This window comes from Chelon labrosus, assembly GCF_963514085.1.
Source record: "Chelon labrosus genome assembly, chromosome: 3".
Classification (NCBI taxonomy): Eukaryota; Metazoa; Chordata; class Actinopteri; order Mugiliformes; family Mugilidae; genus Chelon; species Chelon labrosus.
The window spans coordinates 21,888,663-21,905,575 of NC_140339.1; the positions used below are offsets into that span (position 1 = coordinate 21,888,663).

The 16,913-nt window shown below is 40.3% G+C and overlaps 1 protein-coding gene across 1 annotated transcript in view; it reads left to right on the forward strand.

Moving 5' to 3' along the window:
• The window catches only part of LOC311485387 (CUB and sushi domain-containing protein 1-like), a 285,694-nt gene that overhangs the window by 94,275 nt on the left and 174,506 nt on the right, over nucleotides 1-16,913 (forward strand). Inside the window, exons 3-4 of the mRNA XM_084540754.1 lie at nucleotides 5,900-6,094; nucleotides 7,256-7,463. Coding sequence (XP_084396880.1) covers nucleotides 5,900-6,094; nucleotides 7,256-7,463 — 403 coding nt within the window. The remainder of the gene's footprint in view (nucleotides 1-5,899; nucleotides 6,095-7,255; nucleotides 7,464-16,913) is intronic.

Sequence of the window (16,913 nt, forward strand, 5' to 3'; positions counted from 1 at the left end):
AATCCTCCCAGACTGATTTCAAATGTTAACATCTGTCCAAATCCCTGTTTGGCAATATGTGCACACGGGCTGACATTTGTTCTGGTTCCGCTTGGTTTTAACTTTACAGCCCCCTGGAAACCAAACAAGAAATTAGTGATTTTTGCCAGGTATGAGAAACTAGATTCGACAAAACATCTGTTCCAGGTTTGGCTTGCGGTAAATTACATGATTTGGATGCAGACGTGTTTACCTTCAGTTGTTTTGTCGCTGTCAGAAAATGAGGTGGAATGACCCCTAATCTTACAGTTTCAGGGGTTGACAGCTCACAAACTGTGTCGGGCACATGACTTTATAATAAGTCTGTATTATTGAGTCTTTTTTTTAATCTATACTGTGCTGTACACCGTTTTTTTTTTTTAGGGACATTAATTTTAGTGGAAAAATCCTATTCCTTAATTCATTATCCTGGAAAGTCTTGCTATTTTTGATTATTATTAATATTGTTTGCTGCATTTGTACCACACCAAGTGTCAGTTGGCTTTTATCTGGAAGCAACTGCTTTCATGCATTGTCATTTTTAGTTTATGGTTCAGTATTTATACGACATATACTGTATACTGTATGTACATTGTGGGAGGGAACCTAGTTTTTAGGACTGAACTCTGGACACAATTTAAATGCACGGGCTGTGTCTAAAGTCAATATGTTCGTGGTTGCATTGAGAGCAACAAGAATCTGTCTTTGTCTGTTTGGGCAAACATTCTCCGAAGGCTGGCTTTGTACTAAGTGGAGCGAAGGGTTATCGCTTAATTAGTGTCCTGCTATAGAATTGGGCTTGTTGTGGACGTGTGACAGTAATAGAGAAAGAGATACTAATGCTGGAGAACTCTGGAAATATATTCATTTACTTAGAGGATGGAAGAAGAAATTAGAAAGGATCAAACAGAAAATAGAATACTTTTGTCCATGTACAAGGATTCTGCGTGGCTCTGATAATCATTCATTAATAATTTAACAAAAGCCTTTTATCAACACCTCTCTCATCCACCCCTTCCTGTCTCCCTCACTTCCTCACTCCTTCTGGCTCTCATTGTTTACTTCCGTCACCCTTCATTTGTTCTTTAGTTTTCATCGTAACTTGTACTTCCCCTCCTAACTTTTTCTCTTCCTCCCTCTTTGCATTCGTCTTTTTCCCCTTTGCCCTTCCTGAACGTTACTCTCATTTCTTGGCCTCGCTCTCATCCCCTGTCTCTCATCATCTCTGCATCCCTACTTAAATGTTGCCCTGGCCTAGGGTTGCTATAGCAATGCACTGACCTGCCCTGAGGCTGTGAAGAGCTGGAAGGGACAAGCACAACACGGCTCCATCATCACTCAAACTGAGTAGACACGCACGCACACAAATGCCAGGACTCAAACAGCTGCATAGACAGCAAGTTTCACAATTGATAATGCCTGATGCAAAAGAATAAACTCTTTCCCCTCTACTACATAGACAACACAAAATGACCTCCAACTACACAATCTAGTTCATGGCCCTGAAGTCAGTAAGAGGTCACGCTGTTGTGGCTGCTCCAGCACCATGTACAGCTGAGCTTTCATTGCAAGCATGTGCATCTACAAGACAACAGTGGCCTTGGAACTGTATACCAAACTGGAAAAAGAAGTATAGGATAAATATATTTGGATAACTTAGATTCTGTCAACTAACTTGCAAGACAAGCAGTCCCATTATTGGAAAATACCTCAGCGACAAGCTTTTCATTTAAAAAAATAAAGTTTTGTATCTAAGTGGGTACACATTTTCAGTATTGTGACCACTTTACATGTTGTCCTTCTGGACTATTCATTCCCACAAAATGTTCTTTTTTGATGAGATAATGTGAAGCCTGCGTTGTCGTCAGTGCTCTCCATTAGCTCGCAGCCGGCACAACGGTTTCTTGAACAGATCCGATTGCTTTTTGTGTTCTGAATTACATTTTTTTTCTTTCTGTAAAATAACGTAAATGGCCTCGCTTTCCAAACAAGCTACTCATCCAATATTAAGTAATCGGCATGATTACGTAACTGAATATAACTGCAAATGCCTAATTTGAACTTTCCCAGCCATGACACTACAGTAAAACGAGGATGCATACTGCTGTTTCAGAACAGGGCAAACAACACAAGGCATTTTGCACACATCTCATATAGTTGTCTTGCTTTATATTGTGAATATGGTGCATATTTGATGATAACCTACGATAGCCCCTGTAATCTGAATTTGTTGTGAAAATAACCCATCTAGTCTTGCACTTTGTAGACATGAGGTCCGCAAATAGACAGCAGCCAACACAGTTTGGAGTGTCGTAAACTGGCTTGGACATATAGCCCCTGCACTATACATAAAACTCAGTGGCTGGCCGTGCATTTTCCACCTAGGCCTTCAGTGCCCTGCGACCTTATTCAAAACACCTCTTAATACGAGCGTTATGACGCTACTGTTATAGAAACCATCAACATATGGATACGCAATAAAACAGGAAGCTGCATCGTATCTCATGTAGCAAGATGAATGCCATTACTAAAGCAAGAAAGTCTCTTAAAACAATTCAAAAAGTCTCCTCTCACTCACTGCAGCCACTGCTACACTGCAGCTGAGCACCAGTGCCACATATGTCAAATCCAGCAGAAACATCATTGTCGATCCAATAAAATGGCCAACATATACATAAAAGATAGATAGATAGATAGAGTCTTTATTGTCCTATAAAGGATATTCTTCTTCACACATCAATTCATTCCATAAAAGAAAGACAGCAGCATTTGATGTTAACATCACAGTCTCATACAAAAAATCACACATCACATATAACATATAACATATAATATGACACACCATACCCCCCCCCCCCCCCCCCCTCCCCTCTAGTTACCCTCCCTCCTCAACACAGTGCAAGCAAAAGTGGACAGTGCAGACAACATAAACACAAAAGAATAGAGGGGATGGATTATTGTCACTGGAGTTTGTTTAATGCAGTGATGGCTGAGGGTACAAAACTCTTCTTAAAGTGCGCTTTTAAAAGACACAAATCAAATTAATTTTACTCACCAGAACTTTAGAAACAATTTAGAGTTCTCCTCACAACCAAGGGTAGCGCTCATTGTCGCTGTCCTCAAAGTTTTCCCGGCTGTGTCAGCAAGCTCCAGAATTGGCGGCCTTTCTTCTCAATATCCAGCTTTTTCCTCAAAGTCTGATGTGAAACTGGCTTTCTAAGAAGATCTGCAACCAAATCAGCCGCCTGGACTTTTAACTGTGAAGGCCCAGGCAGGCAGATTTCTTTCACTCTGGCAACACGTGAAGTTACACTGCAGGAATCACCGCAGCTGAGAGACAGACAAGCTATAAAATGAAAAGAAAAGGCTATTGGGAATAATTTAATAAGAGTAATTGAAATAAATTCAGTGATTCTGATCAAATTTTGCCCAGCAGAGAAGGCTTTGTAGGCCCTGACGGCCCGCCACTGATAAAACTAAATACTGCTAACACCCCGTGCACAGAATGGAGACATAAGTATTATTTTACCTTTATTTGACTGTCTTATTCCACAGTGTATCGTCTTTATGACAAAGCCGTTGCATCTCTTGTGTTAAATAAAGTAGATGGATTCAATTTGTGAATGAAATAAAAAGACACATTATTGTTTATTTTAAGTGAAACATTTTTAAATTTCCTCTGATACTCTTAGTAACTTTAATGGACCTCAGCACCGGGAACTGCCTATATTATGACCTATTAAAAAGTCTTGTATGTGGTGCTGAACAAGGCCCTGTTTCTGCTCTCCACGTGGATGCTCACAATGCTATTATGATGCTGAATATGCGCAATTTTCTGGTAACTTTCTGGTTCCACTTCCTGTTAAAGCAGTGGTAGGTTTTCAAAGCATGCCAGTAAGGTTGATATATCTCAAAAACTGAGGTATTGTTTGTGTAATATGAATTTATAGTTTGACATTCTGGAACAGTGTGCTAATTCATTTAGCAGAGAGGTAGATCTTATGTCTTATGCTGCACAGCTTGTACAGCCCTCTAAGGCCAGATGTATACTTCAGTATGTTTTAAAGCGGCCGGCACAGTGGCATAGTGGTTAGCACCAGTCTTGCGATAGACTGGCGGCCTGTCCAGGGTGTACCCCGCCTCTCGCCCGATGACAGCTGGGATAGGCTCCAGCCCCCCCGTGACCCTTCACAGGACAAGCTGTTACAGAAGATGAATAAATGAATGAATGAACGTTTTAAAGCCATGACCTCTAGCATACAAGTAAACTTACTATATATCAGTATAAAGTCCTCTACAAACAGGATATGTCAACTGCCAGGGCTTGAGAAAACAACCCTCAAGTAGTCTAGACTTCATACACACTTTACCAGATCCATATAGTGTTGTTCTAGTGTTATCCACCACAAGAACAACATTTAAATGGTTGGGGCTGGAACAAAGATGTATCTGTAGTTAAGTAAGGGATTAGCTGAATCATAACGATACGTGCAAACACGTAATCCGTCTATATTACCCCTTGATTGTTTCAAATGTCTTCCTCAGACATGGGTCTAAATGAGGGAAACCAGGCAGGTACTTACTTTAAACATGCCAGCTTGGCAGACACAGGACTGCACGGTCACGTAAGTGTGACTAATGACTTGGCTCGGACGCATGATTCCTTTCATTCTCTCTTCTTTTCATTGCGTCTTTCCCTCCTTCTTCCCATCCTTGGGTCAGTGCTTTAGTTTAAGGTTTGGATTTGGTTGTGTGCCTCACCTTATTAAAACAAAGCAGGCAGCGTGTTTGCTCAGAGGACAGCATGGTCAGCTGCGTGTGAGTAACTTGCCTCTGATGCATGACTTCATACAGTCCAAATAATGAGTCAATTAGGCTAAATTATACATGTTCAGGGCCCACTGCAATTAGTTCACCTCTCTGTTTTCCTGACTGGCTGGAGTATCTGGATCTCCTGTTTCCTGTTTCCTCCTCATCTTCCCCTGTCCCTTATTCCATCCTTCTGTCTCTGGTCTTTCCCCTCACGTCTTCTTCCTCTCAGGTGTCTGCCACTTCACCATCCTTTCATTTTTTTCCTCATCTCCCTCTCTCCTTTTGTCATGCTCTCACCCCCACCTCTCCCTCTCTTCTCTGTCCTAGTTCTCAGGGTCTCATGGTGAAGCTTTGTCTAATTACCATGGTAGCGTTTAATTGGAACAGCGTACACAAACACACAGACTGACTTACTGAATACCCCTTGCATGTGGACACGCTGAGCTGTGCATGCCCATACACAGACACACACACACATTAAACACCCAGCAAGTTAACATGCTCCAGTTATACAAATACACATAACACACAACATGCGGTGGGGTTAGATACCGTGGAGTTCGTCCAGGTTGTACTACAGCCACAGTGTTGCTGCCCCTTCTGCGAAGCTAAGGCGTGTTGGCTACAGTCATAGTTGATTTTGGCCTAGTTATACCGTGAGCTGCCTGTAGCTGTGTGTAGCTAGAGCTGTGTCATCTAAGAACGGACACCAACAGATGCACATTGGAGGCAAAATGCTAGCCAGGCATCTAAATACCACACAGCCAATTTAACATATTTTTAGGCTCTAGGGAAGAGTATCTGATTGATTTTCAAGCTACATCTGAGATTTCATGGGATAGTTGACTGCTTAAAAATAATAAAAAATAATTAGAGCATTGCTTGATCACTGTTCTGCACCATATAAGGGAGTTTTACCTTGCTGCTGTCGCCATAGTGATTGCTTGGTTTTTAAGGTGGTTCATTGATTAACTTGGCTATTTAAAAGGCATGTGGTTATTTGAGATATAATTTGGTACAACGGAGTTAAAAAAATAACATTTTCTCTTTCTGTTTCTCTGTATTTCAGTCCTGCCCAGTCATACATGTGGCACCCCGGGCCTCATTCCAAATGGAGTCATTCATGGCTCGCGGTACAATATGGGGGACAAGATCCGCTACAGCTGTGAGTCAGGTTATGTGCTGGAGGGCCACAGTATCCTCACATGCATTGTATCACCTGGCAGTGGAGCACAGTGGGACTTCCCGTCTCCGTTCTGTAGAGGTAAGATGTTCTTTCTTTCTTTTGTTCTTTATTTTAAAGTATTATTTTATATAACACATGATAATTTAAATACATCATAAGTAAAATATACATCGATTAGGCATAAGATTATGACCACAAAGCTCACAAAGTTAGATTGAAATTCAACAGTTTTCTTAAAATATGTTTTATTCGCTGATACTTTATTTAATCTTACATACAGTACATTTGTCCATAGAATACCACCTATTACGGTAATTTAAAGACAGACTGATACAAACCACATCCCCTTAATTGATGTGCCATACACGGTATAAATAGTTTTTAATAGTTGGATAGCATCACAATTAGGGGCTTTTATTAAGACCATAAACTGTATGATTACAGAAAGGATCATTTTGTGGGAAGCACTGGTGCAGTCTGTTCAGTTGAATTGAAGTGCTTAGTGCCGACAAATAAAACATCACTGGGGGTAAAAAAGATTTGATAATATTGCAAAGGCCATGAGAACTGAAAGACCTTAACACGAGGTCAGGAGCTGAAAGATGGGAAGCCCTGGTGTATTGATTACTTCCAAAGCACAGAAAGGTCTGAGTCAAATTATATAACAAACAACCATATGAACAAGATGGAGCTCAAAATTCTCAAGTAAAGCCTTTCTAATGGATCACTGGTCAACAGACGAGACTGGATCTGTCCATGATTCCATCATCAGAGCCAGTATTTCATTGAACTCAGTTCAGCGTGTGGCGGATGTGCAGATGAGGTTTTATTGAAAGTACTACGATAATGGAAAATAGATTTGAAGATTGTTGTTGTTTTAGTTGTAATATTTTTAGCAATTATGTGTATTGTAGATACATCTGTTGCTAAATCATTAATAATTATGTATTGATTCTTGCAGCAAGAAATTAAGCTACTGAACGTACTCTGGTATGAAAACAAATAAGGCTAATAATAGGAAAGTGCATACGTGCAGTATAACAATGTGACAAATGCACAAATGCACATGAAAAGAAAGAAAAGGAAAACAACTGCATAAATAAAAGAAGAAAGAAGAAATGAAATTGAAAATCCAAGCAAGCAAACCCTGGAAAATCTGTCAGATAAAGTCATGTCCTGTATATTGGAGGTTTCCTATTCATTCTCTTTCTTTCTTCTTCTGTCTCTATACCTGAACAGCGGAGGGAGCGTGTGGTGGTACCCTACGAGGCACTGCAGGTTCGATAAGCAGCCCTGGATATCCTGCAGAGTATGAAAACAACCTGGACTGTACATGGTCAATCCTTGCTGAACCCGGGGACACAATAGCCCTTGTCTTCAGTGACTTCTTATTAGAGGACAAATACGACTTCCTGGAAATCAGCGGGACAGAAGCACCAAGCATATGGTGAGACACTACTCATACAGAGACTACAAGGCTGAGTGAAAAAAAATAAATAAATAAATGGTCTTGTTGGAGGATGCAGGAGTCTTTGTTATAATCAGCAGGACTGAGGCAACATGTGCTGAGTGGCGTACAAATACATGATGAAAGCACAGACACACATACTGTATACGCATACACAATCACAATGACATTTGAGAGCAGGAGTCGCGTTAACCGAATATTTTCCGTCACTGACCGTTTTTTTAAAACTGTGACGGAAAAATCTGAAGGCCATCCGTCATTTTGACAGATTGCAATTCACACCCCTGACCACTTGGTGGCGAGTGACATTATTAATTGGCTCTGGTCTCTAATCGCAGTTTGCATTCCAAACATCGCGGAACTTTTATCAGTGCACGATTTCCTGGTACGCCGATTATACTTATGCACACGTCAGCGCTCGCCTTAACCATAGTCATATATACAATATATGTACATGTCTATGTCTATGCGGCTAACGGCTACCAAAATGGAGGAATCGGATGAAAGCACCGTTGCTAGGACTGATGAGTTTTTGTGCAAATTGTGCAAAATAAAAGAGTTTGCATACCACCGAAGCACTTCAACCCTACAGTGCCCAGTGGCGGCTCCAGAGATTTTCTGTTGCAGGTGCTATGGGGATGCTCAACACTTAAGAGAAGGTGCTTTGAATTTTGGTGCGTTTCGTTATGGAGGTCGCATCGGACCACCCTTGGTATATATACACACAGGTACACGCCCGCATTAATTATACTCGTTCCGTGAATATATGTAAAAGTATTCAACACAAGTAGGGTTGCCAACTCCCTGAAAAATAAATAAGGGAAACCTCATCGTCAGGGCCGGCCGACCCGGTTGCCTTCACCCATGCTGGCGTGTTGAAATTTTTTAGCCCTTATTTGTGTGTGTGAAATTATATTTTAACTATTTGACTCGAACCTGAATTGAATTAGATGCATATTTTTGAGTTATATGAACACATCAAAAACAAATTATTATTCAACAATTTATTTTTAAAATAAAATAATAATCTTTCTTAAACAGAAACCTGTCCTCCTTAACTTAAAACTGTATAAATTAATATAAAACAATAAAAAGCAGAACATTCCTCTTGTAATTGTCAATACTGTCAATACTGAAAAAGTACTTAAAGTTAGTGAAATTTTAATCAAAATCAAATGCTATTGAATTGCATTATTATCATTTTAAAAAATTAAAGTGACGGGTAAAAATAGATTATGATGGGATTTTTATGACCCTATCAGTCAAAATGACAGACAATGAAAAAGTCTAGCGCAACCTCTGTTTGAGAGGTGAGTAAACATGTCCTCAGTGTTTTAAATCTAAGGAATCAGAAAGAATATAACACACAGAATCCCATCGAAACAGAGTTGGCCTCATTGGCCTGTAAATTCAGTGGGGACACGGGATGCTGCTTTCCAAGAATTACAAGCCTAAAGGCTTTATTGTTTGTTGTTAACTAGCTAGTTCACATTAAGAGAGAACACTTGTTGTTTTCAATGCAATTTTCACTAACATGTATTCTTTCAAGAGGGGCATTTAATATTAAAAGAGGACTAATCATGTTGTTGGGAAGGACAAGATACAACTGTTGATTGTTTAGCTGCACAGGAGTCTTGTTGATTTTCCCGATTTATTCAAATCCCATTGGGAAGGTGACAAATTGTTGTTGTTTTTTTTTTCACTCTCCGTTTATGTAGTTGTGTTTGAAAATTGGCACTCGGTTGTGCCAGAACACACTCTGCTTTTTAAATTTAGAGCGCTGTTGGAATTCACGTCGGTTTGTTCAGAGCGTATCACACATATCCACTGAAGCCTCAGATGTTAGCTTTTGCAGGAGTGCTGCAGACTAATGGCTAAGCATGGAGGGGTTGTCGCCATTTCAAGTTGATGTGACTGCTGGGAAAATCTAGACAGGGGAATGTGAAAAAGTTGTTTGGTCTCCCTCAGTAATAACAACAGAGATGCCGGCTGGCCAGGTCTGCTCAGAAATCGAGTTGACTGTGGATTTTTGAATGGCTTCAGGGTTTCAGTCAGTGTCATATGTGTGTGACAGCATAGCATATATATTTGGAGAACATGATTTGATAAATACAATGTATTTAGGGTATACGATACTACTCTCTTTCTGTATTGCCATATATTGTGGTACTTTTTATTGAATGCCACATTTTATGTCTGCTTTTCAAGAAAGACCAGCATTTTAATTGGGAAGAATTTGACATTGTTCATCTCCAACCAATTAAGTCAATGTCAAAACATGTGGTAGTTTTTTTGCTAAAAGTTTGCTGTTCTGATGGAGAGAATCATTTTCCCTCATTCTCTCTTTTATTCTTTGTTTCAAAAGTCAATTAAACACCTCTTCAGCCGCTTTTATGACTGCGGAAGAGTCCCAAAGGATATCCCGGGCTGTAAAAAAGTAACGCTGGAGTTTTCGAAAACCGTTTATTGATAAAGATTAATATTCTCTGTCCAAACAATGCACTCCTAAATCTCCCCCTCTTTTCGTGATCTTGTGACTGCAATTGAAGTCGTCCATGTGCGGAAAATGGATCATGATTGCGGCGCAACTGGCAAAGACACAGAATGAATAGTTCGACAGATAAATAAGTGAAGTGAAAGAGGCAGAGAGAATAGCACTAGATGGAAACAAAAGGAATGGAGAATAATTGCACGTTTAGTGCTGTCACCAGCCGAGCCGCACACATCAACCATGGCGTTCTCATGATACCATTTGTGTGTGTGTGTGTGCGTGTGTGTCAGGTCTTAAGTGGCCTTCTGACAGGGTGAGCTGTTGATCGTTTCTCTAGGCTCTGACAGATTACACACTCAAGTACACACATATGCACATACACACACACAAAAAAAGGTTGGCTCTAACAGTATAACATTCAAGGACCACTGTCAGCCCACCCTCTGCAATGCAGGGAAAGATAGGGAGCATGTACACCCAACATTTATATCACCTACGAAATGGTGACTGCAGCAACTGAAGCCTTTTGACTGGATCATTCATATTTCAAATTATTGGTCTTAATATCTCTAAGAGCTTAACATCATTTGGTCTGCTAAAAAAAGAAACCCTGCTAACGGTACTGCACAAGAGAAGGGGGTAATTTGGCAGTTTGTTTGATGAGCCTCCATAATATCCTGTGAAATTAGGCACCACAGCCAAGAAGGTGTCGACTACAAAGACATACAAGATGCTAAAAAAAGAAACGTTTTTTCCATTACAATACTGGTACCATTGCCAATGTCGAGTCAAAACGAAGAGAGATAGGGTTATATAACAAAGCTCCCAAGTCGGAATCAAACCAGAAATGTTTCACCACCCAGATGTTGTATATTTAATGAAAACCCATTGATCTGGGCTTAAACTTTTATAATGATGTATATCAAAAGAAACTAAATAAATGTTCTTCTGCCATGCTCAATCTGATACTTTTTTCTAAGTACTTTTCTCCAGAGGTGGGATTAAGTAATGATTGACATTTTTACTGAAGCGTGAGGGCAGGTCATTGTGAAAGTGACTGACAACTGACAGGACCACTGTGACGGGTTCTTCCTGTTTACGGAGAGCTTTTTCTGATTGGCTGTCCCAAAAGCAATTTCCTGTTTCATGTTCCTGTCTGCTTGCTGGCAGGTTGAATGTCAGATTGACTAGCTGTCACGTATACACACATGCTGACAAACGGGGCCTACGTGCATGCGCACACATGCAGATGTATATGGTGTGTGTGTTCATGTATGTATTATATAAATATTATATACAATATGGTCTGCGTCCATGTTCATACATGTATATGGACGGCAAGGAGATGTACCTTGCAACCTGGTGTCATATGTTCCCCACATAAGCAACCCATGTGCCCCCAGCCATCCATATGATGGTTGCCCTTCGTGCCCTTACTGATCTGTGACTACACAGCCCCCTATGCAACAAACTGCAAATCACTGTGTGTTCTCACATCTTTCCATTAGAACTAGGGATGCATCGAATATTCGGCCACCGAAAAATTCCGTCTGAAAATGGCCCAAAAGTGCATTTTCGTTTTTCAGCCGAAAGACTTTTATCACCGAAACAACATGATGACGCAAGCAAAAACTGCAGCCGGCACGGGCATGTCTGCCGTGTGGACTTATTTCACTACATAAAGTATTATATAAATATTATATAAAGACCAGCTGATAGCGATTTGCATTTAATACATCACCTGAACTCCAAACATCCAAGCGAAGAAGTTTCCCAGTGATGGTGCCAAGGCAAAAGGTGTGCCCATTACGTCGATCGCGACGACCGTGAAGGCGTGCGGGTAGATCGCGTGCCATTGGAGAAAAAAAAAAAAGAAGTTTTAAACGTTAGTCTGATCATTTATCTGCTGAACCTCCAAAACAAACAGCAAGACAAACGTTCATCTTTTTGTTTTTTCACTTTTTATTGCGACATGTCCGTTCAGCGGCACACATCTACAGCCATGCGCAACTTCAGTTAAGACTACCGTCTTAAAGGGACAGTGCTGTCTTCTAAAGGTGCAGTGCACCAATTTTTCTTATTAAAAATAAAAACAAATATGCTCAGTCTAACTGCACAGTGGATCGATGCTGATTCCCAGCTGCAAGAGCTTCTGCTCCATTATTATTTAACATGAGTGGGGTCAAGTTAAACATTTTATTTTGAATTTAATTTAATTTTATATTGTGCATTATTGGAAAGTGCTAAATACATATTTTCATAATTTTGTTATTGATTTATTATTTGAAGCATTAATATTAATTTATGCAATTGCAATGCATTGATTTTAGTGAGGTTAGTACGCAGTCATAGCCATGAATGCAATAGTACTAATAATTCTCATAATAATTTCTTTCGGTGTTTCGACTTTCGGTTTTTGGTCTCGGGCTGTTCATTTTCGGTTTTCGGTTTTGGCAAAGAATTTTCATTTCGGTGCATCCCTAATTAGAACCATTATCAGCATGAACTTTTTCCAGCAATTTGAGCTGCATTACCTCATCTGTGGACCAACTAGCCATCACAATTTGGCCCTTGTCAAACTCAATCAAATCTTTCCACCTGTCCATTTCTCCTGCTTCTAATGCATCACATTTGAGGACAAAATGTTCACTTGCTGCCTAAAATATCCCATCCGCTGACATGCGCCATGGGTCATTACATTTCTACGACTTTAGTCTAATCTGGAAGATTATGTCCTAGATTGTCCAAACAGTACCTGGTTTTCATGCAGCTAACTTCCCGTGCTGAGAGAAAAAAACCTGCCTTCTGAATGAGGCCAAGCTGCAAAAAGAGTGCACTTCATGTGAACTTTATGTATACAGAACTATTTGTGAAATCAGGAAATGGCTGCACAGAGGGTGGGTGAATGAATGAGAGCAGTCAACTGAGAGATGAAATGGGTGACAGGGTCAGGAAGAGAGAGAGAGAGAGAGAGAGAGAGAGAGAGAGAGAGACTATATAGGACTGCTGTGCCTGCTGTAGTGGTTTTATCACATGACTTATAGTACGTACTTCTTTTTATTTCTCTATTTAACAAGTGAAATGTCAGCAGGTCACACAGCTATTTCTGTGTACATTTGAGAAGGTCGTCAGTCCCTGTCATTTCATGTGTTTGCTCATGTTTTCCACGAAAGAATTAGATGATCCAGATTTATTTTGTGAAAATAGTGATTTCCACTTCCACTTTTCGTGGAATATTGGCTTTTATCCGTCACATTGTCACAGCTGCTGTGTTTAAATCAGAATTTCTCTCGTAGGACCTTAAAATGAATCATGTTTTTCATTTTCATGAATGTTTACAGCAGGTTATACACCCGTCTCTTCTCCTCTGCACCCTTACCTCTACCCTTCACTACTTCTTTTTCCTGTATTTCTCTCTCTCATTTTTTTTACTTATTATATTCTTTGCATGTTCAACACTCCCTCTGGCAATCCCTTCTTCTATGTCTTTCCCTGCCCACTGCCCCCCTCCCCCTCTCAATCTTTGTCCTTTAAAGTAAACAGGGTTAGAACTGTAATTTTCCACTACTGATTGAATCCTTACTCTCTACCTGATGCCCTTGCTGTACATCCAAGTGGCATTACCTCTTTGGCATCTTATTTAGTTCCTTATTGGTCACTGCAAGGACTGACTTTAATACATCATCACTGGGACTGAGGACTTTATTTTAATTAGCAGCATTTTCTTTATGTTGATTTAAAAGGAGTGGTTGAATCTCAGAACTTGAACATTAAACAAATCAGACTTCCATTGAACAGAATAAAAAGACATAATTGCCAGTTATTCCAATAAAATGAGTAGCACGTGGCCACACATGAAAATTAAAATATCCCCCGCAAATCAGGACTTGTTGGAGCCGTTAATCCAGCACACCTGCAAGAGGTCCTGTCCCTGTTTCAGTCAGTCTGCCCAAACATATAATGATATGTGCATACCACCCTTATAGCAAACACGATTCAAAAGTATGGTGCAACCAAGAATTTTAATGCAAATGTATTTGTCTATGAAATACATGGTCCCCAGAGGATGAATCCTTCTGACTGTGATGAAGCATTAACTTTTTTCATCTTTAATACATAAATTTACATTGACTTTCCTCTTTAGTTTTCTGTTTCCTTCAGCTTCTCTATTTTTCACAAACTCTAATCTGCTCATTCTCACACACACACAAACGCACAGAGACTCTTATAGACACACTCATTCATTTTTAATTACTTTATTGGCTGTTATAAAAATAAAAAGGAGAAGCAAAGTAATTTCCATTCAGCCATCCATTTTCTGATTGCTTATCCAGTTCATTTTTTAGTGATCTAAAAAGGACGACCTCCACTCATTCTGTGTCCACAGAGTTTAAAAGAGAACCCCAACTCAGGTGGGACGTGCAGCCCCAGAACCGATATCAGTCCTCGGAAATGTTATGTTGAACAATCTGAATTTCTTTTTAGGACCTTGGTATGGTTCCACGGGAAGGTTTAAGTGTGTGATTCCTTGATCTTTTGAACACACCCTCTTCTTCACATATTTAGTGGAAATTCAAAGAGCAAGCCCACAGCGTGTTTGGATAAGCCTTGTCCATCCTCAGAGTCTTTCCACGGCGGGTTCAGTGACATCTGACTAAGAAATAAGCTCAGGCTTTTTTACCATCTTTTTCACCTCCCAGATTCTCATCTATCTTCTGTTTTGCTTCCCTCTCTGTTGCAGCTCATTCCAGCCCTCCCTGTAAACCCGCTGTTTTCTGATCCTCTCCTGCTTGTACCTCTTTTACTCCTCCTCATTATTATCCATTGCTCCATTTTTTCTCGGCCCCTCTCACACGCTTTTCACCACTTTGAAATACCTCTCTTGCCCCGTTATCACATTTACATTTTAAATGATGTTTGCTGGCTGTATGATTCCCTGCTTGTGTTTCCTTGTGAGTGCGTGGGTGTGCTATGAGATTAAAAGTAGCAATGTACCAGGATTTTGCACTTAGTACTCGGAACAAACAGCAATCTGTTGTAGATAATGTGCTTTAAGTTTTCAGACTTTCTTCCGATCATTTATTTTTACAGTGGTTTTTTGCCATTTTGCAGATGTTCACATCCACAGGGACTAGCACTGAGTGCGACAGTGGAATTACGTTAGGATAATGTATTGCCAGCGATGCAAGCAGCCAATAGGGAGGGTAAGGGCCAAAACAACGCTGGGCCAGTGGGATTAAACGTATGTCTGTGTCTTTGTGTTCATATATCACCACAAAGCTGGTGGTCGAATCAGAGAGAAGTGCCAGTAGACAAACAGATATCTGCTCTTGGTTTCTTTTTCTTTTTCTGTTTACTTCTCACACGTCTGTCAAACGTCTCCTCTTTTCTTCTCTGCTGTGCCCTCATCACCTCCTGCTTTAGTTCTGCAACATCTCCTTTCTGCCTCCTCTACAATTTACTCTTGGTTTGTCCTCATGAGTTCTTTCTTCACGCGTAGGTTTTATTTCTCCCCCTCCCTCCCCATTTCTTTTTCTCATTTTCCCCCCATCACTCTTCTTCTTCCAGCAAAGGAATCTGCTATTTGTAATGTCCAACCTCATTTAGGAGTGCCTCCTTGTCTCTCCTTTCATCATTTTTGACCTCTTCCACGGTTAGTCTAACCTCTCTCCTCGGGTTCATGTAAGTGAATTTCCCGCTTTCACCTCCTTTCCTATTTTCTTCATCCATCATTCCCTGCTTTTTACTGCAAGCATTTTTTTTATGTGGGTTTTCTCTACTTCTGTCCTCCCTCTAAGTTATCTTACCTACTCACTTTTTTCTGTCCGACCTGTCCTTCATGTTTCCGCTCTCTTCTCCGTCTCTGTTGCAGCCTAAGTACTGTGATGCAGCCTTTGTTTCCTTTTTCAAACTTCCATTGCTCTCGCCCTCCTTCTCTTCTCTCTTACTCCTGCCTCTTTGGTGCTCTTCTTTTCAGTTCAGTCTCATCCCTCGTTCTTCCTCCTCTCTGACCTCTGGTCTCTCTCTCTCACTCTAGTGTCAGGCAGCTGGCCAGTCACCATGAATAATGGAAGAGATGCAGCATATCTTGCACTTTTACTCGGCTTCTCGCTCGACTTTTCAAATTGCCCTTCCCTTATTTTTTTCTTTTTTTCTTTCAGGAGTCAGTGGCTTTATTTATGTCATTTACTTGTTCTTAGTTTTACTGAAACATGCCAACAGTTATTCATGTGATTCTGTCCATGTAGTCCCTTCCATGCAGTATCTGCACAGCAGTTAATTCAAAAGTGTCTCATATTCAGGATTAGGAAAGGGGGCTTACATCTGGCTCTTGTGGCTGTGAACTAACTTATGACTGTTAACTGCAAATAAGCATTGTGGCAAGAAATATTTTCCAAAAAGTAAATAAGTACTGGCTCAAAAACAAATAAATAAATGAATTGCGGCACGCTGTATGACTCACTCTCGGAGCAGAAATGGGAACACTTCACAAACTCAGAATCATCAGGCTTTTAAGATTTGTTCAGTATCAAAGTGAGTCAGTGGTAGTTGTCAGTTCATAGCCGAAAGAAGCAGTTAATAGCTAATTTGGCGTAGTTGCTTCTCCACAATGTTAAACGGGGCTCAAGTTGCAGCCCACAGTTCAGAGCTGATGTTGCAGACTGAAAAGGGAGACATTTTGAAGAAGTCACTTAGATGATTGGTGAAATGTCTTTTAAAAAAAAAACTCAAACAAGAATAACTGCCTTAGTTTTAACTTTAGTTTTCGATATAGCTGGTAATTGTTCCTTCCAGGAACTAGACTGTCAAAGGTACAAAGGGTGCAAAGCAAGATTTCAGCGAGAATGAATACAAGCCTTAGCTATCCTTGTTTCTTGTGTGAATAACCTGTTATATTGGACTAATAACGAGGCACTCAACCTCCAAAAAAAAAAAAA